Below are 21,166 nucleotides of genomic sequence, written 5' to 3'. Positions count from 1 at the left end.
AGTGTCACTGCTGGACTGAGAATAGCCCACCAACCAAAAATATCCAGCCAACAGTGTCCTGTGGGCAGCGTCCTGTGACCACTGATGAAGGACTAGAGGATGACCAACACAAACTGTGCAGCAGCAGATGAGCTATCGTCTCTGAATTTACATCTACAAGGTGGACTGACAAGGTAGGAGTGTCTAATAGAGTGGACAGTGAGTGGACACAGCGTTTAAAAACTCCAGCAGCACTGCTGTGTCTGATCCACTCGTACCAGCACAACACACACTAATGATCCACCACCCAAATAGTACCTGCTCTGTGGGGGTCCATGGGGGTCCTGACCACTGAAGAACAGGGTAAAAGGGGGCTAACAAAGTATCAGAGAAACAGATGGACTACAGTCTGTAACTGTAGAACTATAAAGTGCTCCTATATAGTAAGTGGAGCTGATAAAATGGACAATGAGTGTAGAAACAAGGAGGTGGTCAGAATGTTATGCCTGATCTGTGTACAGCTGATATTCTCTGCCACTGTGGACTGCGCAGTGCTCTCTCTGTCCTGTTTTAACGTCAGGGTACGACTTTAAGATTGAGTTTCAGTTTATTTTATTTATTTTTTTTTGAGGTTGCGGTCGAGGATGGGCGATATGGGGATATGACACTGTCATCACAATCAACTGTCAATGACATTCTTTTCTGACTCTGTGTGTTTTGGCATTACTTAAAGAACAGTGGAGAGTCAGTACTAAAAGCACTCCACTAAAAGCAGGTTCAGAAGCGTTTTTTGCTCTGTTGTTGTGAAACTGCAAATTTGAATTTTGCGTAATTACCACCTGCTTACCACCGGTTGGGTGAAAAATCAAGTGTACACAATTTTCCATGCATCCTAGATTTAGTCGATCAGCTAACACATGTTTGGCTTCCAGATTTTGATGCCTTTGTTAAGCGTTGGAGCAATGAGGCTAATGTCACTAATGAACACGAAGTCAATAGTCACCCAAATCATTTCTGTAAATACATACACAAAACTTTCTCTGACCTTCTGAAACCGCATACAGGTCTTTGTTAAGGGGGGCACAGATTAATCTCAGCTGATTGACTACATCTTTGGTAAGTGGATAACTGTAAATTAAATCTTTTTGTCCCAAACCACTTCTTTAAGTAGATCCAGGGAGGCACATCCAGTGGGCTGAGGGCTGTAATCAGTGATGATTAATTGATTTATCATTATTTGAAAAAACATTAGCGGCCAAACAATAAGAATGGACTAAACTGGACAATAACAACTCTGCAGAGTCTTTCAAAGATCATAATAACACTATACTGGGAAAAGATAAAATAGCTTCATCCATATATGTAAGTCTTTATATATAATATGCATAATATATATATTTTCATCTTTTACATGTAACACTCCTAAAAAGATGGTTACTTAAAGGACTCTTTAGTAAAGAAAATGGTTCTATATAGAACCATGACCACTCAAAGAACCCTTTGCATGATTATAGGGTTCTTTGCATGGTGAAAGGGTTCTTCTGAATGATTGAGAATGTGCTGTAGAGCCTGTATTGTAACGTGCAATAGGAGAACACTTTTCGGTGCCGTAGAAACTGAAAACAGAACTGTATGGAACATGTCAATCTGAAGAACTCCCTCACATTGCAGAGAACCCTTTAATCATGCAAAGGGTCCTTTGATTGATCATGGTTCTATATAGAACCATTTACTTCACTAGAGAACCCTTGAAGAACCATCTTTTTTTTCAGATTGTATATAAAACCTCTCTGAAAAGGGTTCTGTGAGTGTTCGTGGTTCTATATAGAACCATTTTCTTTAGTAAAGAACCCTTGAATAACCAGCTTTTGTAAGAGTGTATATATAAAAGATGAAAATATGTCATATGAAGACTTATGTACACCGGTCAGTCATAACATTATGACCACCTCCTTGTTTCTACACTCATTGTCCATTTTATCAGCTCCACTTACTATATAGGGTCACTTTGTAGTTCTACAGTTACAGACTGTAGTCCATCTGTTTCTCTGATACTTTGTTAGCCCCCTTTTACCCTGTTCTTCAGTGGTCAGGACCCCCATGGACCCTCACAGAGCAGGTACTATTTGGGGGGTGGATCATTCTCAGCACTGCAGTGACACTGACGTGGTGGTGGTGTGTTAGTGTGTGTTGTGCTGGTCTGAGTGGATCAGACAAAGTTTTGTATACATACGTATGTGTGTGTGTGTGTGTGTGTGTGTGTGTGTATAGACACTGCAAGTAAAAAAATACACATGGATGTTTGTGTCCGTCAGGTTCTGTCTGTTACTGTAAGAATGGGCTATGATGCATCATCACCATACAAACTGACTACTTATCACTGCCGATTAATCGAGAAGACCCTAAAGGTCTGCCATGTCGCCCACCCTCACTGAGGCTCCAACAGGCCTGTCATTAAAGTCCCTTATACATCACAGGAACCACACCATCACTCAAATTTTGGCCCAGAATTCTTCTGAACTGCTGAGTGAATATCTCTAATGCTGGGGGTCAGTCTCCCAGATTAAGCCTAAATCCAGATTAAATGGGATTTTGTGACGGTGAACTGTCACTGACATTGTTTAGTCCAAGACTAAGCTTAATCCCTGTCCAGGAAACCAGCTCTGTGGAATATATACAAGCATGAAACTCCTGTCAGAACACTGGTCACTGTGGAGTGGGTCGAAATGACATGAGGAAACTATATGTGGTTGTGTGCAAAGGTTTGTGCGCCCTGGTAAAATTCCATGTTTTGTTGGCTTAAATAAATTACACATCCTCTACAGAGACACACTTCTGCACGTTTTAATACACACTTACTGTTTATTTACTGAATTTAACATATTGGGGAAAAATAAAACATATGCTGCGAAAACTTTACTGAAAAATTCCACGTTTAGGTTCTCTGTAGAGGATGTGTTCTCTTATTTTCGCTTAGAAAATGAGCAACATGTGTCATCAGCCAGTAGTGTTAAATCTTTTGCATATGGCTGTAACTGTAATTACAGCTTTATAACAATTTTGGACAATTGAAAGTTGGCACAGTATAAAGAGCAGCTGGTGTTTTCAGACTTCACACACAGTGAGGTTTAGATATGACCGTGATGATGATATTGGTCATTTTATAGATTTTCAGCCAAATATGATCTGAAACATGTGCAGAAACCGTTTCCCAACGTCTGTGTTAAACCTCTAGTTTGCGAAGCTGACTGGTTCAGACTCAACTGAGTAATAATTTCATTGTTTTGTTTCATTTCTACCTGCTGTGTTTGAGGAACTCTTTGAACTGTCATTGCGGTTCAGTGGTTTACTTTGGAAGTGCGGCTGTAAAAGACGTTCACTACATTTGGATGACTATGTTTAAATGACTGTTTATTATAACTGGTGTGAATCAGAGGCCTGTGGACTTTGCTCTTCTGGACGTGTGCCTTTTTGTGAGATGCAGAAGAACCTGTTACTGCGACCGGCGTTTAAATCGTGTTGTATTTAATTGCTAATTTTATCTTTTTTTTTGAAGTTTGCCACGTGACTTGAGTGAGAAGTGCAGCGGTATGAATCAGTGATGTAGCAAATGTGTTCAAAGAGGCCTCATTAAAGCATTTTTATTCTACTGCAGGGTTTCATTTATTAAAGGGCAAGTCCACCCATTTACTGAGTCAGAACTGTTCACAGTGGTGGTGATAGGAACCAGACGTCCACCTCTAAAAGCTCCCTCACAGAAAGTTACTACATGAAATGGTTATGAATTCACTGCCTGATGACTGAGACACTGTTTTATGATAGTTTACACGATAGTTTAGAAATAAAGGTACTAAACTGTCTCTGGGGCGGGGCCCCTCTTGTTACTGGGGTGGGACCCTCAAGGCTCCATCTCAGTACCTTTTAGTCAGGGAACATAACTGAACCATAATCCACTGAAATGATATGTTCTAAGCTGTACTGACTCCACACACCCCGTCTCGTCTCCAGGCTTTTATTTTACTGTTCTGTTTTAAAACATTCGGTTATGAAAAGGTACAAATATGAACTTTTCACCTGGAAACACTTATTTAAGGTTCACAATCAGACCTTAAAACCACTGTTGTACCTTTGAGGGAACATTTACACTGTTTGTACCTTGATGAACGAGAAATGTACCTGAACAGAACCTTTATTTCTAACAGTGTAGAGAAGATTTTGGACTAAAACACATTAATACTTCAATTCATACGCGTGTGGGTTCGGATTGCGAATAAAATGTCTATATTTGTGTTGTAGTCATGGTGACCCCTGGTTCCTATCACCACCACTGTAAAGACTTCTGAACCGTTTCACACCAAACGACTCTGAATCACTGTGTTTACAACTGAAACACTCAGTTATGCAGAAATTTAGAAGAATCGGCAGACCTCCCCTTCAGGCACCATGAAACCAGGGGTCACAAAGTGTTCTTTGGGGACTATTTTGCCTCACAACACCCTGCATGTACCACTGTGTCATTAAAAATATACATTTTAGGTCAAAACCTTCTCAAACCTATCATATATTTTTCCACCTGAGGTCCACTTGTGATACTTGTGGGTGGTTTTCAACCCAAAAACAATCATAATTCACTTCTAAATGACTATTTTCCAACCTCTGTTTATCCCTTAGATTCAAAAAGGCTGTTTTTGTTACTGTGCCTTTAAGACTGATATATGTAAATGAGCTCTGTTCTGATTGGCTGCCCTGTTTTGTGCCTGAAACGCTCATTATAATGTTAATGTGAGTGGGCGGGGCTAAACAGCTGCAGGCTGAATAGGAGGATATATGTAAATGGTTTGATTTTGATGACTGAGCAGTATGTTTTGAAACTTTAACATTTTTCTTTAACCCTTTTTTAATGATGTGGGCCTTTTTAAGTTTTTTCACCACTGGGATATATAGTTTTAAAGGTGCAGTGTGTAATATTTAGTGCCATCTAGTGGTGACCAACTGAACCCTGTTGTGCTAATTAATACGTTTGATCCTCCATTTGTCAGAATTTGGGTTTTCAAACTTTTTCACAAAAAAAAATGGTCAGCCAGCACCAGCAGTGACCACTGATTCTTCTTTCGATGTCCAACCAGAATTACAGCGCCACTAAATTCAAGCTGCTGCTTCAGCATAAAAACGTGAAAGCTGGGGGTTCCTGAGTGGTGCTACCGTCTAAGTGCTGATGCTGTCATCAGGAAACTGTGAGTTCCATCTTTGGTGATGCTACAGCCATCCATGGCCGGGGGTCCAAGAGAGCACAACCGTCCTCGCTCTTTCTGGTGTTGGGGCTACGTGACCCTCCAAGCGGAGGATTTTCAGAGACTCCAAACAGAGAGTTATGAGAAAAGAAGAAAAACAGGCAAGACGGCTGAACAAGAGACCAAAGAAACACACAAATGTGAGAATTTTCTCTGTTAAAAAATTATGATAACCACTGTATTATCTTAGTTTAATGTCATTTCAGTGTATTATGGTCGTTTTCTTCATAACACTCACAAAAAAAATCGCTAATAGCATGCTAATTTCTCGGTAGCTAGCTAACTTTCCCATGCCACCTTAAATAGTCCAGCAGTTCTGACGCCAGAAGCACCAGAATGTAACTGCTGCACCATTTAAGGTGGAACGGGAAAATTCGAACAAGAAGCTGGTGAATATCTGACTTCAGCTTCATATCACTGAAGAATTAGGGGGGGTGATAATAAATAATTGCCCCCCTCTTTGAAGTCATATGATGCCCTAAATGTAACTAAAGCCCAGCAGTGAGGAGCTGAACTTCACCCTCCTCTGCTGTCACTGCAGACTGGCAGGGTCGCCTACAGAGCAGCGCTGGTAGCTGTTAATGAAGTGATGCTCTTTTTATTTGAGGGTCCCATTTCGTAGGGCAAGTTTTTAACCACTAGGGTGACACTCAAAAACAAGGGGTAGGGGTTAAAAAAAAGAAATGGGACTGGGCCTAAGATTTGTAGGTAAAAATAAAATAATCCTCCTTTACAGTAAAATAAAGCTCTGCTGATCGTTCAACACAGTTTAACAATAAATGGTCTTAAACTCTGGAGTTAATGTAGAACTGCTAATTCACCCTTTAACCCTGAAGATCAGCGCAGACTGCTGGTCACCATAGCAACACAGACAACAATCTCGCCTAGCTAGTAGCTAACGAAACAGCAAAGAGAGAGATTTAAGGCGAACGTTGATAATTTGGAGACGAACGGACTTATTTGCATTTATAATCACTCCAGCTGGTTTCCTGATACGTTTAATCTGCAACGAGAAACTGAAACACAAAGTCGTGAAGCTGAATTCAGTTTCTCGTTCTCCATCTTCTTGTTTGAATGTTCCCATTCCACCTTAAATAATGCAGCAGTTACATTCTGGTGCCTCAGGCACATTTAAGGTGGAACGGGAAAATATGAACAAGAAGCTGGCAAATGAGAAACTTACTTCAGCCTCGTGAAAAGAGTCAAACGTTGAGAGACATTTTACAAGAAACTGTTCTACTTGTGCTGAAAAGTTTCCTGCTGGAGATGCGAGAAAAGCAGCTACAGCTGGGCTAAAGCTTAAAGCAGAGCAAAGTAAGTCTGTATTTTCATTTATCTTATATTTTTCATACAATATTTGTACATCAGCACATACTGAGACATATTTACAGCCAAGATGGTAAAATGGAGATAAAATGTTGTGGCTCCCAAAGTGGTTTGATTTTTGTTGAAAGGACAAAATGGCTCTTAACATTTGGGTTGCGACCCCTGAGCTAGTAGGTGGAACTGGATACGACTGAATTGGGGGGAAAAAAAATTCAAAGAAGGAAAAAAGGGCGCCCTCTAGAGTCAGTGTAGATATGAAAGGCTCATTCTACACTAATGAAAACACAACGATTCATAGTTACAGTGCTAAGAAGACCCCCTAAATCTTACACACTGCACCTTTAACAACATTCGGTCAGAAACAGGCGTAAACAGACTTTCTCTCAGTGTTCGTGCTGTTTGGCTGTAGTTCATATCGGAGTCTTTGGAAATGTGATCAGATCACTGTAATGTCACAGTTAATAATGTAAACAATCCATAATTCATTTGCTCATTTGGCTCTTTGTTGCCTCCCTGCTGTCTCTGAGCACGTGGACGCGCTGCATGATGGGAGCAGATGTTGACGGCTCTTTCAGAGAGATGATTTTTCTAATTAGCGCTGAACTGAAAGGCCTCAGGGCCGACGTTGTCCGCGGTTTAGTGTGTTCTGGAGCTTCTCCCTCTGAGCTGAAGGCTGATTGAGTTGTCAGTAAATGAAGAGGTCACTCAGACGAGCCCTTTCTGTCTTTTCACGGACAATTAGGCCTCGTTTAAATATTTAATGAACATGTCAGTTACAGGGGAGTAATGAAGGAGAGATGAAATGAAAACGAGACGGAACGCGGGAGGAGACGGACCTGGTGGAGGTTCAGGCATTATTTTATTTCCTCTCAGCTTTTATCACTGGGAGTTTCAGCATCAGGATGCAGGAGAAAGACATCTTCGGCGACATTTATGACAAATATTACATATTTCATCACCATAAATAATGAAAGGAACCAGTTAAACTGCTTTTATTACTAACCGGTATTAACAAACCTCAAATCTTGCTTATGTGGTGATTTAGGTGGTACTGCACTGCAAACAATAGTATCTTAGTGAGTGTAAACATCTTAAATGTAGTCAATAAATCTAGTATTTCTCATTGTGAGACTGTTGTAAGAATATTGTGAGATTATTAAACTTATTTCTAGACATTTTTACTTGTTTTTAAGCAGTTTTATCTTATAAAAGTGTCTTATTTCATTGGCAGATCATGTTAGTTGTTTTAATCATTATTTCTTGAAATGAGCAAAATTATCTTCATTATTTCTGTAAACAAGTAAACTAATCTGCCAATGGAATAAGACACTTTCACCAGATAAAATCACTTAAAACAAGTAAAAATGTACAGAAACAGGTGGAATAATCTTATAATATTCTTACAACAGTCTCATAATGAGAGATATTAGATTTACTGACTACATTTAAGACGTTTTCAATTAAGATTTTTTTTTTTGCAGTGAACTGTTTTAAGCAAAGCTCGAATATGTGGAATATGGGGTCTTTAATACTGTCAGTAATCTTTAATAAACTCTTATTAACTTCTCCAGTTTTAGCTGATGCTCACTACACACTTAAAAAAGGTGGTTCTTCAAGCGTTCTTTGGTAAAGAAAATGGTTGTATATAGAACCATGAACACTCAAAGAACCCTTTGCATGATTAAATGGTTCTTTGAATCATGAAAGGGTTCTTCAGATTGATGGAGAATGTGCTGTAGATTCTTTTCTTATTATTCTTACTAGCTTGACATTGTAACAATAGAAGAACCCTTTTTGGTGCTATATAGAACCCTTTTCAAAAAGGTTCTATATAGAATCATCTACAGTACTAATATAGAACCATTTACCACAGAACCCTTGAAGAACGACCTTTATAGTCTTTTATTTCTAACTGAGCAGAAGTCAATACTGTATAAGAGTGTATTTAAGGGGAAACTGGATAAAACAGTGGGTTTGTCATTCAGAGTCTGTAACCTGGGCTGTGAACAGAACATTTAGGCCCAACCCCATTTCACCCCTCGCCCCTACCACTCTATCTCAACAAGTACCAGGTGTCCTGGTACTTGTTGAGATAGAGGGGGAGGGTGAAGTGTTGGGGCTACATGACCCTCCAAACGGAGGTTTTTCAGAGACTCCAAACAGAGAGTTATGAGAAAAAAGAAAAACAGGCAAGACGGCTGAACAAGAGACCAAAGAAACCCACAAATGTGAGAATTTTCTCAGTTAAAATTTACAATAACCATTGTTTTGTCTTAGTTTAATGTCATTTTAATGTATTTTGGTCCTTTTCTTCATAACACGCATAAAAATCGCTAGTAGTTTGCTGATGTCACTGTAGCCAGCTGGCTAAATTTCCCGTTCCACCTTAAATTTCTACTTAAAATTCCACCATTTAAGGTGGAACAGGACAATTAGAACAATAATCTGGTGAATATCTGACTTCAGCTTCATATCACTGAAGAATTAGTGGTGGGCGATAATAAATAATTGCCCCCCTCTTTGAAGGCATATGATGCCCTAAATGTAACTAAAGCCCAACAGTGAGGAGCTGAACTTTACCCTCCTCTGCTGTCACTGCAGACTGGCAGGGTCGCCTACAAAGCAGCGCTGGTAGCTGTTAATGAAGTGATGCTCTTTTTATTTGAGGGTTCCATTTCAGAGGGAAGATTTCAACCACTACCCCTTTTGACTCCAATTCCGATTGGCTGAAGCTGATGTGACATCATCTGAGTGAGGGTGTTCAAAGGTGTCACAGGCAGCTCAGGTTATAACTGAATTGTTGACCGTTATGGATCATTTGTGTGTTCCCGGGAAGACGGCTTCACCTCAGCGCTGCATGTTTTCATCCCACTACTGAACTGGACACCACCTCAGCACTCAGATGACCGGCAATCTTCAGAGGAGGTGAGTACAGCCCATATGGAAGAAAGATATATGCAGACATATTTATTTATTTATATATATATATATATATATATATATATATATATATATATATGCCATTTTTTAATGTTTAAGTGTACGCACATATATGTCAATATATTGAAGGGCATTCGCATATAGAGATTAAATATATGATGTCAATTTACAGTTTACAGATATGTCAAAAATATTTTTTGTATATGGGATAATGTGGCATTCAGTACTGCACTGATTATCTTTGTTGTTTGAATAAACCCTTGTATTTTGATTCTTCCTGGTTCTTTGTCTTTTTAAGAAGGGGAACTCCAGCTGCCCCTTTTACTGTGAAATGAATAGAGCGGTTAAAAGCTCCAAAATGATGTGGAACATCGTTATATTAAATTCCACTCAAAGTTACGAACAGATTTTTTTCTCTCATTTTGGAGATGTGAGATTTTGTCTCTACAACAATAGACAATTAAATAAACTAGAATTGTAAAAACTAAAAGTATATATTTATGTTATATGCATGACAATGTGATTTAGTGCAGGTGTCTTCAGAAACATGTTTAATCTCTAAAACTGTATATTTATCATTTATGTATTCTTATTATTAGAACTTATCATTTAGCAATTTCTATGAATTATTCAGTATCTACTATGAATTATTCAGTAACTTCTATGAATTATTCAGTAACTGCTATGAATTATTCAGTAACTACTATGAATTATTCAGTAACTGCTATTAATTATTCAATATCTACTATAATTTTTCAGTATCTTCTATGAATTATTCAGTAACTGCTATGAATTATTCAGAAACTGCTATGAATTACTATTTGAACCATTTTCAAAAAGGTTCTATATAGAACCATCTGTAACACATTCTCCATCAATCTGAAGAACCATTTCATGAGGCAAAGAACCCTTTAATCATGCAAATGGTTCTTTGAGTGTTCATGGTTCTGTATGGATCCACTGTCTTTACTAAAGAACCCTTGAAGAACCGTCTTTTCAAGAGTGTTATGTTGTGTTTTTACTGGCAGAAGCTGATAACTATTTGATCAATCAGTTATGGTAGTAGTGCAAGGTGTTTGCTCAGAACGGCAGTTTGATGCTTCGTTTGATTCTCCTCTCTCCTCAGCGCAGGCTCTCTCGGGCTGAAGCGGTGCGCAGGATGTGGACTGAAGATTTCTGACCGGTTCCTGCTCTTGGCTCTGGACAGATACTGGCACAGCAGCTGCCTCACGTGCTCCAGCTGCTGCATCCCGCTGGCTCAGATCGCCTCGTCCTGCTTCACCAGGAGTGGCATGATCCTCTGCAGGAGTGACTACATCAGGTTACCTCACACATACATGGGCCCACATACAGACCCTTAGAGTTTAAAGGGGAGCTCCACTGATTTTTTTATTTTTATTTTTTTGCCTAAGTCAGTGTTTGAGATGTAAACAGAGAGATTCAGAGTGGTTTGGTGTGAAATGGTTCCGATGTCTTTACAGTGGTGGTGATAGGAACCAGGGGTCGCCATGACTACAACACAAATATAGACATTTTATTTACTATCCAAAACCACCCGTGAACCTACACGAGTCTTCTGAGTTTATATGGAATGATGATGATGATAATAATAATAAGTTTTCTTTGGGGACTATTTTGCCTCTCATTACCCTACACGTATCCCTCCCCCATGAATGGATTTAAAATATATGTTTTGGGCAAAAAATCTACTATTTTAGAAGTGTCTCAGACATCAGTTGGTGTGTTCATAACCATCTCATGTAGTAACTTTCTGTGAGGGAGCTTTTAGAGGTGGACGTCTGGTTCCTATCACCACCACTGTGAACAGTTCTGTGAGTTTCTCTAGAACAGAGCGTTTCACACCAAACCACTCTGAACGACTCTGTTTACATCTTAACCATTTAATTATGCAGGAATTCTGAAAAGTTGGTGGAATTGCCCTTTAAGGAATAACAGTGTACGAATATCTATATAAAATGTATATGACAAAAGTTAAAAAGATTTTAGGTACAGTATATTTATATAGGTTGTGTTCTGTGCTGCAGATTGTTTGGTATGAGTGGAGAGTGTAGAAGCTGCAGAAGCTCCATCCCACCTGGAGAGATGGTGATGAAGGCAAAGAGCTACATGTTCCACATCAAGGTCAGCATTTACCTGACATTTCTTTACAATGACTTGTTCATTTTACACTACTGTAAAATAGTGACCCATTAGTGGACGCACAAGATAGGTGTTTCTAATAAAGCGGCCAGTGAGTGGAAGCACAAGATTGGTGTTTCTAATAAAGTGGCCAGTTAGTGGAAGCGCAAGATAGGTGTTTCTAATAAAGCGGCCAGTTAATGGAAGTGCAAGGTAGGTGTTTCTAATAAAGTGGCCAGTTAGTGAAAATACAAGGTATGTGTTTCTAATAAAGTGGCCAGTTAATGGAAGTACAAGGTAGGTGTTTCTAATAAAGTGGCCAGTTAATGGAAGTAGAAGTTGGGTGTTTCTGATAAAGTGGCCACTGACGGCTGTGTTCTTTCTTGCAGTGTTTTGTGTGCTCTGTCTGCTGTAAGCAGCTGGTGGCGGGGGATCGTTTTCACTGTGAGAATGGAGCGCTGTTCTGTGATCAGGACAAACCTGCTGCATCTGAATACATCAAGAGAAACCTCCACAGTTCAGCCCAGGACGACAGCATAACCGATCAGACGGTTAAAAGAGATTATTTAATAGATAGATAGACCAACCAGTGATTTAATTTGAATGGATTGTTTTCTTTGTAGTTTCAGTCTTTAAATTTAAGGTCTTGCTCTAATTTAAGACTGTCTGTAATCTGCGAATAATAATTTTAGTATTTAAAAGTATGTCTATCATACATGTAATGGTACTGGCTTATTAAAATACCAGCTGGTGGAATGAATGAATTAAAAATGATTTGTATGAAACCCATCAACAAATACATCTATACTGGTTCTCTTCATTACAAAGGCATTAGGCTTCTATAGAGATGATAAAATGTCTCCCTCTGCTGGCTGCAAGTATAACTGCATCCATCACGCGGCCTACCTGTAGGATTAAAGGGCTCATATCAAGGAAAACCTCTTTTTCCTGGCTGTTTGAAGTAAGTAAGCACAAAAATGTGTTTGGTTCAATAACAACTTTATATTTGCTTTTTTCAAATAATTAAACATTATTATAATAAATAAACGTTTTTATGGTTCTAATGAGGTCAGCCGAATGAAACATGCTCGCGGCTCTTTCACATTCAGAATGAAACGCTCTCGCGGTTCTTTCGCATTCAGAACGAAGCGCTCTCGCGGTTCTTTCGCATTCAGAACGAAGTGCTCTCGCGGTTCTTTCGCATTCCGAATGACTTTTATAAGCGGACGCGTTTGATCATCCACTTCGCGGCCACTTTTGTAAGCGGACGCCTTTGATCATCCACATCGCGGCCACTTTTGTAAGCGGACGCCTTTGATCATCCACATCGCGGCCACTTTTATAAGCGGACGCCTTTGATCATCCACATCGCAGCCACTTTTATAAGCGGACGCCTTTGATCATCCACTTCGCGGCCACTTTTGTAAGCGGACGCCTTTGATCATCCACATCGCGGCCACTTTTGTAAGCGGACGCCTTTGATCATCCACATCGCGGCCACTTTTATTAGCGGACGCCATTGATCATCCACATCGCGGCCACTTTTATTAGCGGACGCCTTTGATCATCCATATCGCGGCCACTTTTGTAAGCGGACGCCTTTGATCATCCACATCGTGGCCACTTTTATAAGCGGACGCCTTTGATCATCCACATCGCGGCCTCTTTTATAAGCGGACGCCTTTGATCATCCACATCGCGGCCACTTTTATTAGCGGACGCCTTTGATCATCCATATCGCGGCCACTTTTATAAGCGGACGCCTTTGATCATCCACATCGCGGCCACTTTTATAAACACACCATAATCCCCCCTCCACCAAACTTTACACTTGGCACAATTCAGTCAGATAAGTACCGTCTCCCGGCAACCGCCAAACCCAGACTCGTCCATCGGACAGCCAGACGGAGAAGCGTGATTGGTCACTCCAGAGAACACGTCTCCACTGCTCTAGAGTCCAGTGGCGGCGCTTTACACCACTGCATTCGACGCTCTGCATTGCGCTTGGTGATGTAAGGCTTGGGTGCAGCTGCTCGGCCATGGAAACCCATTCATGAAGCTCTCTACGCTGATCTTGAGCTGATCTGAAGGCCACATGAAGTTTGGAGGTCTGTAGCGATTGACTCTGCAGAAAGTTGGTGACCTCTGCGCACTATGCGCCTCAGCATCCGCTGACCCCGCTCTGTCATTTTACGTGGCCGACCACTTCGTGGCTGAGTTGCTGTCATTCCCAATCGCTTCCACTTTGTTATAAAACCACTGACAGGTGACTGTGGAATATTAAGTAGTGAGGAAATTTCACGACTGGACTTGTCACACAGGTGGCGTCCTATCAGGGTACCGCGCTGGAGTTCACTGAGCTCCTGAGAGCGACCCATTCTTTCACTAATGTCTGTAGAAGCAGTCTGCAGGCCTGGGTGCTTGGTTTTACACACCTGTGGCCATGGAAGTGATCGGAACACCTGGATTCAATGATTTGGATGGGTGAGTGAATACTTTTGGCAATATAGTGTATATAGGCTTTCTGGAGCTCTACAAAGACTATTTTGGAAATCTATCTGATCTTTTACATATTAATCAGAGACAACTGCTTGGGAGAATTAGCTCCTTTTGTGGAAATATGTGGTCAAAAAGGCCTAAAAATAGAGTTTTACTTGTGAACCTATTTTGAACTATTCAATGCATCCAGAATGGAATCATTATAATAAATATGAAAGATTATATTTCATAGACAAAATTTCATACAATTTATCATACAATCATACAGTAATCTACTAAAAGTATTCAGATGATTCACTGCTGCTACATCATTGATATGGTGTTGATGTTATTGAGAGTCCGTTAAGTATTTAATCTGAAAAAGACCACTCAAAATAAAGTGTTACCTTACTTTTATTAGCAAATAAACCAATCAAATTTAGACAAAGGTAAATATGAAACGTAAAACTGTTTACATTTTTGGTGATCCTCTCCAATGTAACTGTCATAGCAAACAGTTCACATTCCCAATGAAACGCGCTCGCGGTTCTTTCAGATTCCCAATGAAACGCGCTCGCGGTTCTTTCACATTCCCAATGAAACGCGCTCGCGGTTCTTTTACATTCCGAATGAAACGCGCTCGCGGTTCTTTCAGACTCCCAATGAAACGCGCTCGCGGTTCTTTTACATTCCGAATGTAACGCGCTCGCGGTTCTTTCAGATTCCGAATGAAACGCGCTCGCGGTTCTTTTACATTCCGAATGAAACGCGCTCGCGGTTCTTTCAGATTCCCGATGAAACGCGCTCGCGGTTCTTTCACATTGCGAATGTAACGCGCTCGCGGTTCTTTTACATTCCGAATGAAACGCGCTCGCGGTTCTTTCACATTCCGAATGAAACGCGCTCGCGGCTCTTTTAAAATTCCGAATGAAACGCGCTCGCGGCTCTTTCACATTCCGAATGAAACGCGCTCGCGGTTCTTTCACATTCCGAATGAAACGCGCTCGCGGCTCTTTTAAAATTCCGAATGAAACGCGCTCGCGGTTCTTTCACATTCCGAATGAAACGCGCTCGCGGCTCTTTCACAGTCGGAATGAAACGCGCTCGCGGCTCTTTCACAGTCGGAATGAAACGCGCTCGCGGTTCTTTCACATTTTCACAGGCTTTGCAACATGAAGGTTATTTGGGGTCTTCTTGATGTTGCAATACTTCGGCCCCTCTTTTGGTACATATGTGTCACCCTATGCGTGCGGCACGGTGGCACAGTGGGTAGCGCTTTCGCCTCACATTAAGAAGGGCCTTCGATTCCCTGGCTGGGCGACTTCTGTGTGGGTTCTCCCTGTGTCTGGGTGGGTTTCCTCTCACAGTCATGTAGTCAGGCCAAGTGGAGATGCTAAATCGCCCCTCGGTGTGAGTGAGTGTGTGTGTGTGTGGATGTACGGTTGATGTAGTGTAGTGGGTAGTAGTTGGTATAGTGTAGTGGGTAACACCTCTGCCTTCTACGCTGTAGACTGGGCAAGAACCCTACACTATACCAATAAGAGTCCTTGGGCAAGACTCCTAACACTGCCAACCCATGTAAAATGATCAAATTGTAAGTTGCTCGGTATAAAAGCGTCTGCCAAATGCCGTAAATGTAATATGTATGTGTGTCTGCCCTGTGATGGTGACCTGGGTGTTTCCTGCTTTCTGCCTTCTACCCCGACTGGTGTAGGCTCCCGCAACCCAGAAGGATAAGCGGCTTAGAAAATGTGTGTGTGATACCCTTAGCATTGCATTGTAATGGTGAATGGATTAACTGAAATGCTGAAAATTATTTGGAAAAAAATCAATTTCCATTAACTTCTATATAAAGCCAAGAACATTTTTCTCTCTCTGGTAAAGTTAAAAGTTACCATTTTGGAGATACAGTGTGTGTGTGTGTGTGTGTGTGTGTGTGTGTGTGTGTGTGTGTGTGTGGAACAAACTGGAAAACCGACTTGGGACTGTTGGAACAAAACGCTGTATGTTCATTTTTGTAGCTTTTTACATTATTTAAAAAGGCCAGCTGCTGTTTACACTGTGACAAAAATAAAATATAGACCAGCAGGAATGATCCCAAATTCTTTTGAATACAATCTTGTTACATTAACTTACACTGCATGATAAGAAGGCTTTTACTGTTCTCTGTAAAGTTATGTTTTTGGAGACAGGACGTTTGAATATGAGTATCCACAAAAAGCATAAAAGACGTGTAATGTGTGCTCTGTACAGTTACGCATAGTGAAGATATGGAAGACTATATATATATATATATATATATATTCTCACAGTCTATATTCTCACAGTCCCTATTCTCACAGTCCCTATTCTCACAGTCTATATTCTCACAGTCTCTATTCTCACAGTCCCTATTCTCAGTCTCTATTCTCACAGTCTATATTCTCAGTCCCTATTCTCACAGTCTCTATTCTCACAGTCTATATTCTCACAGTCCCTATTCTCACAGTCTCTATTCTCACAGTCTCTATTCTCAGTCCCTATTCTCACAGTCTCTATTCTCACAGTCTATATTCTCACAGTCTTTATTCTCAGTCTCTATTCTCAATCTCTATTCTCACAGTCTATATTCTCACAGTCTATATTGTGTCTCTATTCTCCCAGTCTCTATTCGCACAGTCTATATTCTGTCTTTATTCTCTCAGTCTCTATTCTCAGTCTTTATTCTCAGTCTCTATTCTCACAGTCTATATTCTGTCTTTATTCTCAGTCTCTATTCTCACAGTCTCTATTCTCACAGTCTATATTCTGTCTTTATTCTCACAGTCTCTATTCTCACAGTCTATATTCTGTCTCTATTCTCACAGTCTCTATTCTCACAGTCTATATTCTGTCTTTATTCTCTCAGTCTCTATTCTCAGTCTTTATTCTCAGTCTCTATTCTCGCAGTCTCTGTTCTCAGTCTCTATTCCCACAGTCTCTGTTCTCAGTCTCTATTCTCACAGTCTCTATTCCCACAGTCTATATTCTGTCTTTATTCTCAGTCTGTATTCTCAGTCTCTATTCTGAGTCTATATTCTCAGTCTTTATTCTCACAGTCTCTATTCTCACAGTCTTTATTCTCAGTCTTTGTTCTCACAGTCTTTATTCTGTCTCTGTTCTCAGTCTCTATTCTCACAGTCTCTATTCTCACAGTCTCTATTCTCAGTCTTTATTCTCAGTCTTTATTCTCACAGTCTCTATTCTCAGTTTTTATTCTCAGCCTTTATTCTTCACCATCTCTCTTGTAATTTAATGTGTTCATATAATCTGGACCATCAGGTGAAAAAACACTTTTATAAACTCTTCATTCTAGTTTTTGCAGATACTCACTACTGTATTCATTCAAAATCAGAAAATAGAAATGAAACTAAACATTCTATCTATCTATCTATCTATCTATCTATCTATCTATCTATCTATCTATCTATCGTTCAGTCTATCTGTCTGTCTATCCTTTTCTCTCTTTCTCTCTCTACCTATCTATGTCTGTTAGTCAGGCATTCCATCTTTCTGTCTATCTCTGTTATTTCTCTCTTTGCTCTGTCTTCATTCCCTCTCTCTCTCTCTCTCTCTCTCTCTCACTCACACACACACACACACACACACACTCTCTCTCTCTCTCTCTCTCTCTCTCTCTCTCTCTCTCCCTCTCTCTCTCTCCTCCTCCTCCTCCTCCTCTTTTCTCCGCAGGACTCTGATTCAAAGTTGGGAGCAAAGATGGCCGCCGATCCCATGCAGGTAGGAGAAACTTTTACAGCTGTTGTTGTTTGGAGGAATACGCGCGTGCGTTTGCGGAGTGTGTGAGCGCGTGTGTGCGGGAGTGTTCGTGTGCGTGTTCTTGTTTACAGCAGCGAGCCCATCACACACACCCCGACACGGCGGTGAGGTCCGCTCCGAGCGGCGTGTGAGGAGTTTTAGTGTCCGATCCGGAGTTTGGCCTGGAAAACACACTGAGGAGGAGCGGAGGGCTTGACTGACCCCAGACTCCAGTCCCCCTTTATCTCCCCTTTATCTCCCCTTTCTCCCTTTAGTCTCTCCCTCAGGCGTTAATGACGTGTTTAGGGTTTAGACTCGTCTAGTTTAACGAAAAGACACAGACTTACGAGCGGTTTAGCCTTAAAACAGCAGAAAAACGAAGCTGTTCTTATTCGCCAGCTTCTCGTTCGAATTGTCCCGTTCCACCTTAAATGGTGCAGCGGTTACATTCTGATGCTTCAGGCGCCACAATGTAACTGCGGCACCATTTAAGGTGGAACGGGGAAGCTGAAGTTGGCTTCTTATTCGAATTGACCCGTTCCACCTTAAATGGGGCGACAGTTACATTCTGGCGCCTGGGCTGCACTAGTCATAGCTACATTGTTTAAGGTGGAACGGAAACTTGGAACCAGAACAGGCTGGCGAACAAGAAAACAGAGAATAAGAACGACAAAAGTGCACAAAAATCATGCTTCAGGCGCCAGAATGTAACTGCAGCACCATTTAAGGTGGAACGGGGAAATTCGACCGAGAAGCTGGCGAATTCGTCCCAACAGCTGTTTCGGCGAGGGGGGGGTGGTTGTGTTGTCAAACACTGTTTTGGAAGCGATTTTAAAGCTTTACAATATTTACAGCTACCTAAAGCACCCAGGCACTTTCCCTGTTCGATATTTTTCTGACTTTTGTGCACTTTTGTCGTCCTTTTTCTCTGTTTTTGTGCTGTTTTCTTGTTCGCCAGCCTGTTGTGGTTCCAATTTCCCGTTCCACCTTAAACAGTGTAGCTATGACTAGTGCAACCCAGGCGCCAGAATGTAACTGTCGCCCCATTTAAGGTGGAACGGGTCAATTCGAATAAGGAGCCAACTTCAGCTTCGTGTGTTGCAGTACTGTTGTTTACAACATAGCAGATCTACTAGGCTAATGCTGCACTCCTAAAGAACTTCAGAAGAGGCAGGTTCTGTTCAGAACCGTGAGTTCTGCGCCCTTGAAAAAGATGGTTCTTCAAGAAATGGTTTTATATAGAACCATGAACAAGTACCTCTTGTATGATTAAAGGGTTCTTGCATGGTGAAATGGTTCTTCAGACTGATGGAGAATGTGTTGTATGTGGTTCTATGTAGCACCAAAAAGGGGTCTTCTGTTGATACGATGCCAAGCTTATCACAGTAGAAGAACCCCCCAAAAAGGTTCTGTATAGAATCATACACTGAACATTCTCCGTCAAGCTGAAGAACCATTTCACAATGCAAAGAACCCTTTATTCATACAAAGGGTACTTTGAGTGTTCATGGTTCTGTATAGAACTTTACTTGAAGAACCTTCTTTTTTTAAGAGTGTGTATATAAACATTTAATGCATAAATGGTTGTCTGCATGGTGAAATGCATGCAAATGCTTGACATTGTGACAGTAGAAGAACCCTTTTTGGTGCTATGTAGAACCATGTGTAAAAAAGTTCTGTGTAGAACAATATACAAAACATGCTCTGTGAGTGTGAAGAACCATTTCACCATGCAAAGAACAATTTAAGCATGATTTGCTCCTTTATAGAACAATTGCCTATATAGAACCATCTTTAACAGTGTATAGGCCTTGTGTTATTCGTGGACTGCAGACACAAATGACCTTATTCCATCTCGTTATCTGCTTTTTTTATGACGTTCTTGATTTGTAGATAACAAATGGGCTACTAGTTCCATTCTCTGGCTCTTTGTCTGTTTATTGGTTACAGTATTAACCCTTAACTGCATTGTGTTGCCAAATGGCAACAAATACTTTTTCGCTTAATGCCTGTAATGTAATGCAAAAGTTTCCTTTTTTATTTGGTAAACTGAAGGCTTGATGTGCGAATCGGCATATAAAATAATCACAATCTGTGGGAGGTTACATATTGTTTTTCATAAATTAAACCTTTGGTTGTATATAAAATGATAGCATGTAATTGTTGCCATATGGCAACAACATGCAACAACTGAACTGCAGTTTGCAGCGCATACAGGGGGAGTAAATGAGTACAGCGTTTTTACATTCTATGTTGATTTCTTTTTAATCTTTACATTTATTTTCATACTTTTCTGTGTTCTTAAAACAGTTATACATGCATGGCCGTAACGCACATGGCATTTTTCATGCCTGGAGGATGAATGTGGCCGTGTCAGTGTATGGCAATGTGTTGGTTTACTTCCACTGTATGCATTGCATGTTGCACTTCTGTTGTTGCTTGCTGTTGCCATATGGCAACAAACGCAAAGTAACACGCTCCCTTTTTCTTCATTTTTTAGAACATTTCTATTTCTATTTCTATAAATGTTGTCATTCTCAATAAGGTAAATCATGAAGTTTTTCATGTATATTTCATAATTCATGCAGTAAGTGGTTAATGGTTTTCAAGAATGTTGAAATGCATGTTGCACTTCTGTTGTTGCATGCTGTTGCCATACGGCAACGAAATGCAGAGTGCCCCCAATTATTATTTTTTTCATTTTTTAAACATTTCTATTTATATTTCTATGAATGTTGACATTCTCAATAAGATAAATCATGAAGTTTTCCATGCATATTTCATAATTCATGCAGTAAATGGTTAACAGACTTCAATAAACAGCTATTAATGCCATTACTTCATCTAAGCATGTCTGCATTTTGTGGCTCTTTAGGTAAACGTAATATATTTACTTCTACTTTAGTTCTGAGGTCAGTCTATCCATCTGTCTGCATGTTCTATTCCTACCTCAAACAGCATGTCATTATGATTGGCAGCTGCAGTTTATGCTAAGGTCTTTGAGACTTTTAATATATCTGATATACATATTGAAGTTGCTTTATTCCACCTTTATGTCTGACACCTATAGTTATGTATTAAAACTGTAATAAGAGTATTGATCTCTGGTTTGTCTATGTCCCTTTACATCTGTTTATTAGTGTTTTATAGTATTAACCCTTTACTGTACGGTGTTGCCAAAAGGCAACAAGTACTTTCTTTCAGTTTTTTGTCTGCTTACAGTACAAAAGTTTAAC

General features: G+C 40.3%; 2 protein-coding genes across 3 annotated transcripts in view; both read left to right on the top strand.

Annotated features, from left to right (window-relative positions):
• The first annotated feature begins 9,498 nt into the window (after positions 1 to 9,498).
• On the top strand, positions 9,499 to 12,256 carry lmo4 (LIM domain only 4). The gene is made up of 4 exons (XM_036597797.1): positions 9,499 to 9,521; positions 10,663 to 10,857; positions 11,582 to 11,678; positions 12,065 to 12,256. The coding sequence occupies exons 1-4, from the start codon at positions 9,499 to 9,501 to the stop codon at positions 12,254 to 12,256; spliced, it is 507 nt and encodes a 168-aa protein (XP_036453690.1).
• A 5,600-nt stretch (positions 12,257 to 17,856) lies between these two features.
• Positions 17,857 to 21,166, top strand: part of pkn2 (protein kinase N2) — a 54,286-nt gene continuing 50,976 nt past the window's right edge. For both annotated transcript variants that reach the window (XR_005007014.1, XM_036565376.1), the window contains exon 1: positions 17,857 to 17,912. Coding sequence is in view for 1 of the 2 variants with exons in the window: in XM_036565376.1 (XP_036421269.1) it covers positions 17,892 to 17,912 (21 nt within the window). In the remaining variant the exon portion in view is untranslated. The remainder of the gene's footprint in view (positions 17,913 to 21,166) is intronic.

Source organism: Colossoma macropomum, unplaced genomic scaffold, assembly GCF_904425465.1.
Source record: "Colossoma macropomum unplaced genomic scaffold, Colossoma_macropomum, whole genome shotgun sequence".
NCBI classification, from domain to species: domain Eukaryota; kingdom Metazoa; phylum Chordata; class Actinopteri; order Characiformes; family Serrasalmidae; genus Colossoma; species Colossoma macropomum.
The sequence above is the reverse complement of the archived record's forward strand: the minus strand, read 5'-3'. Positions and strand labels throughout refer to the sequence as shown.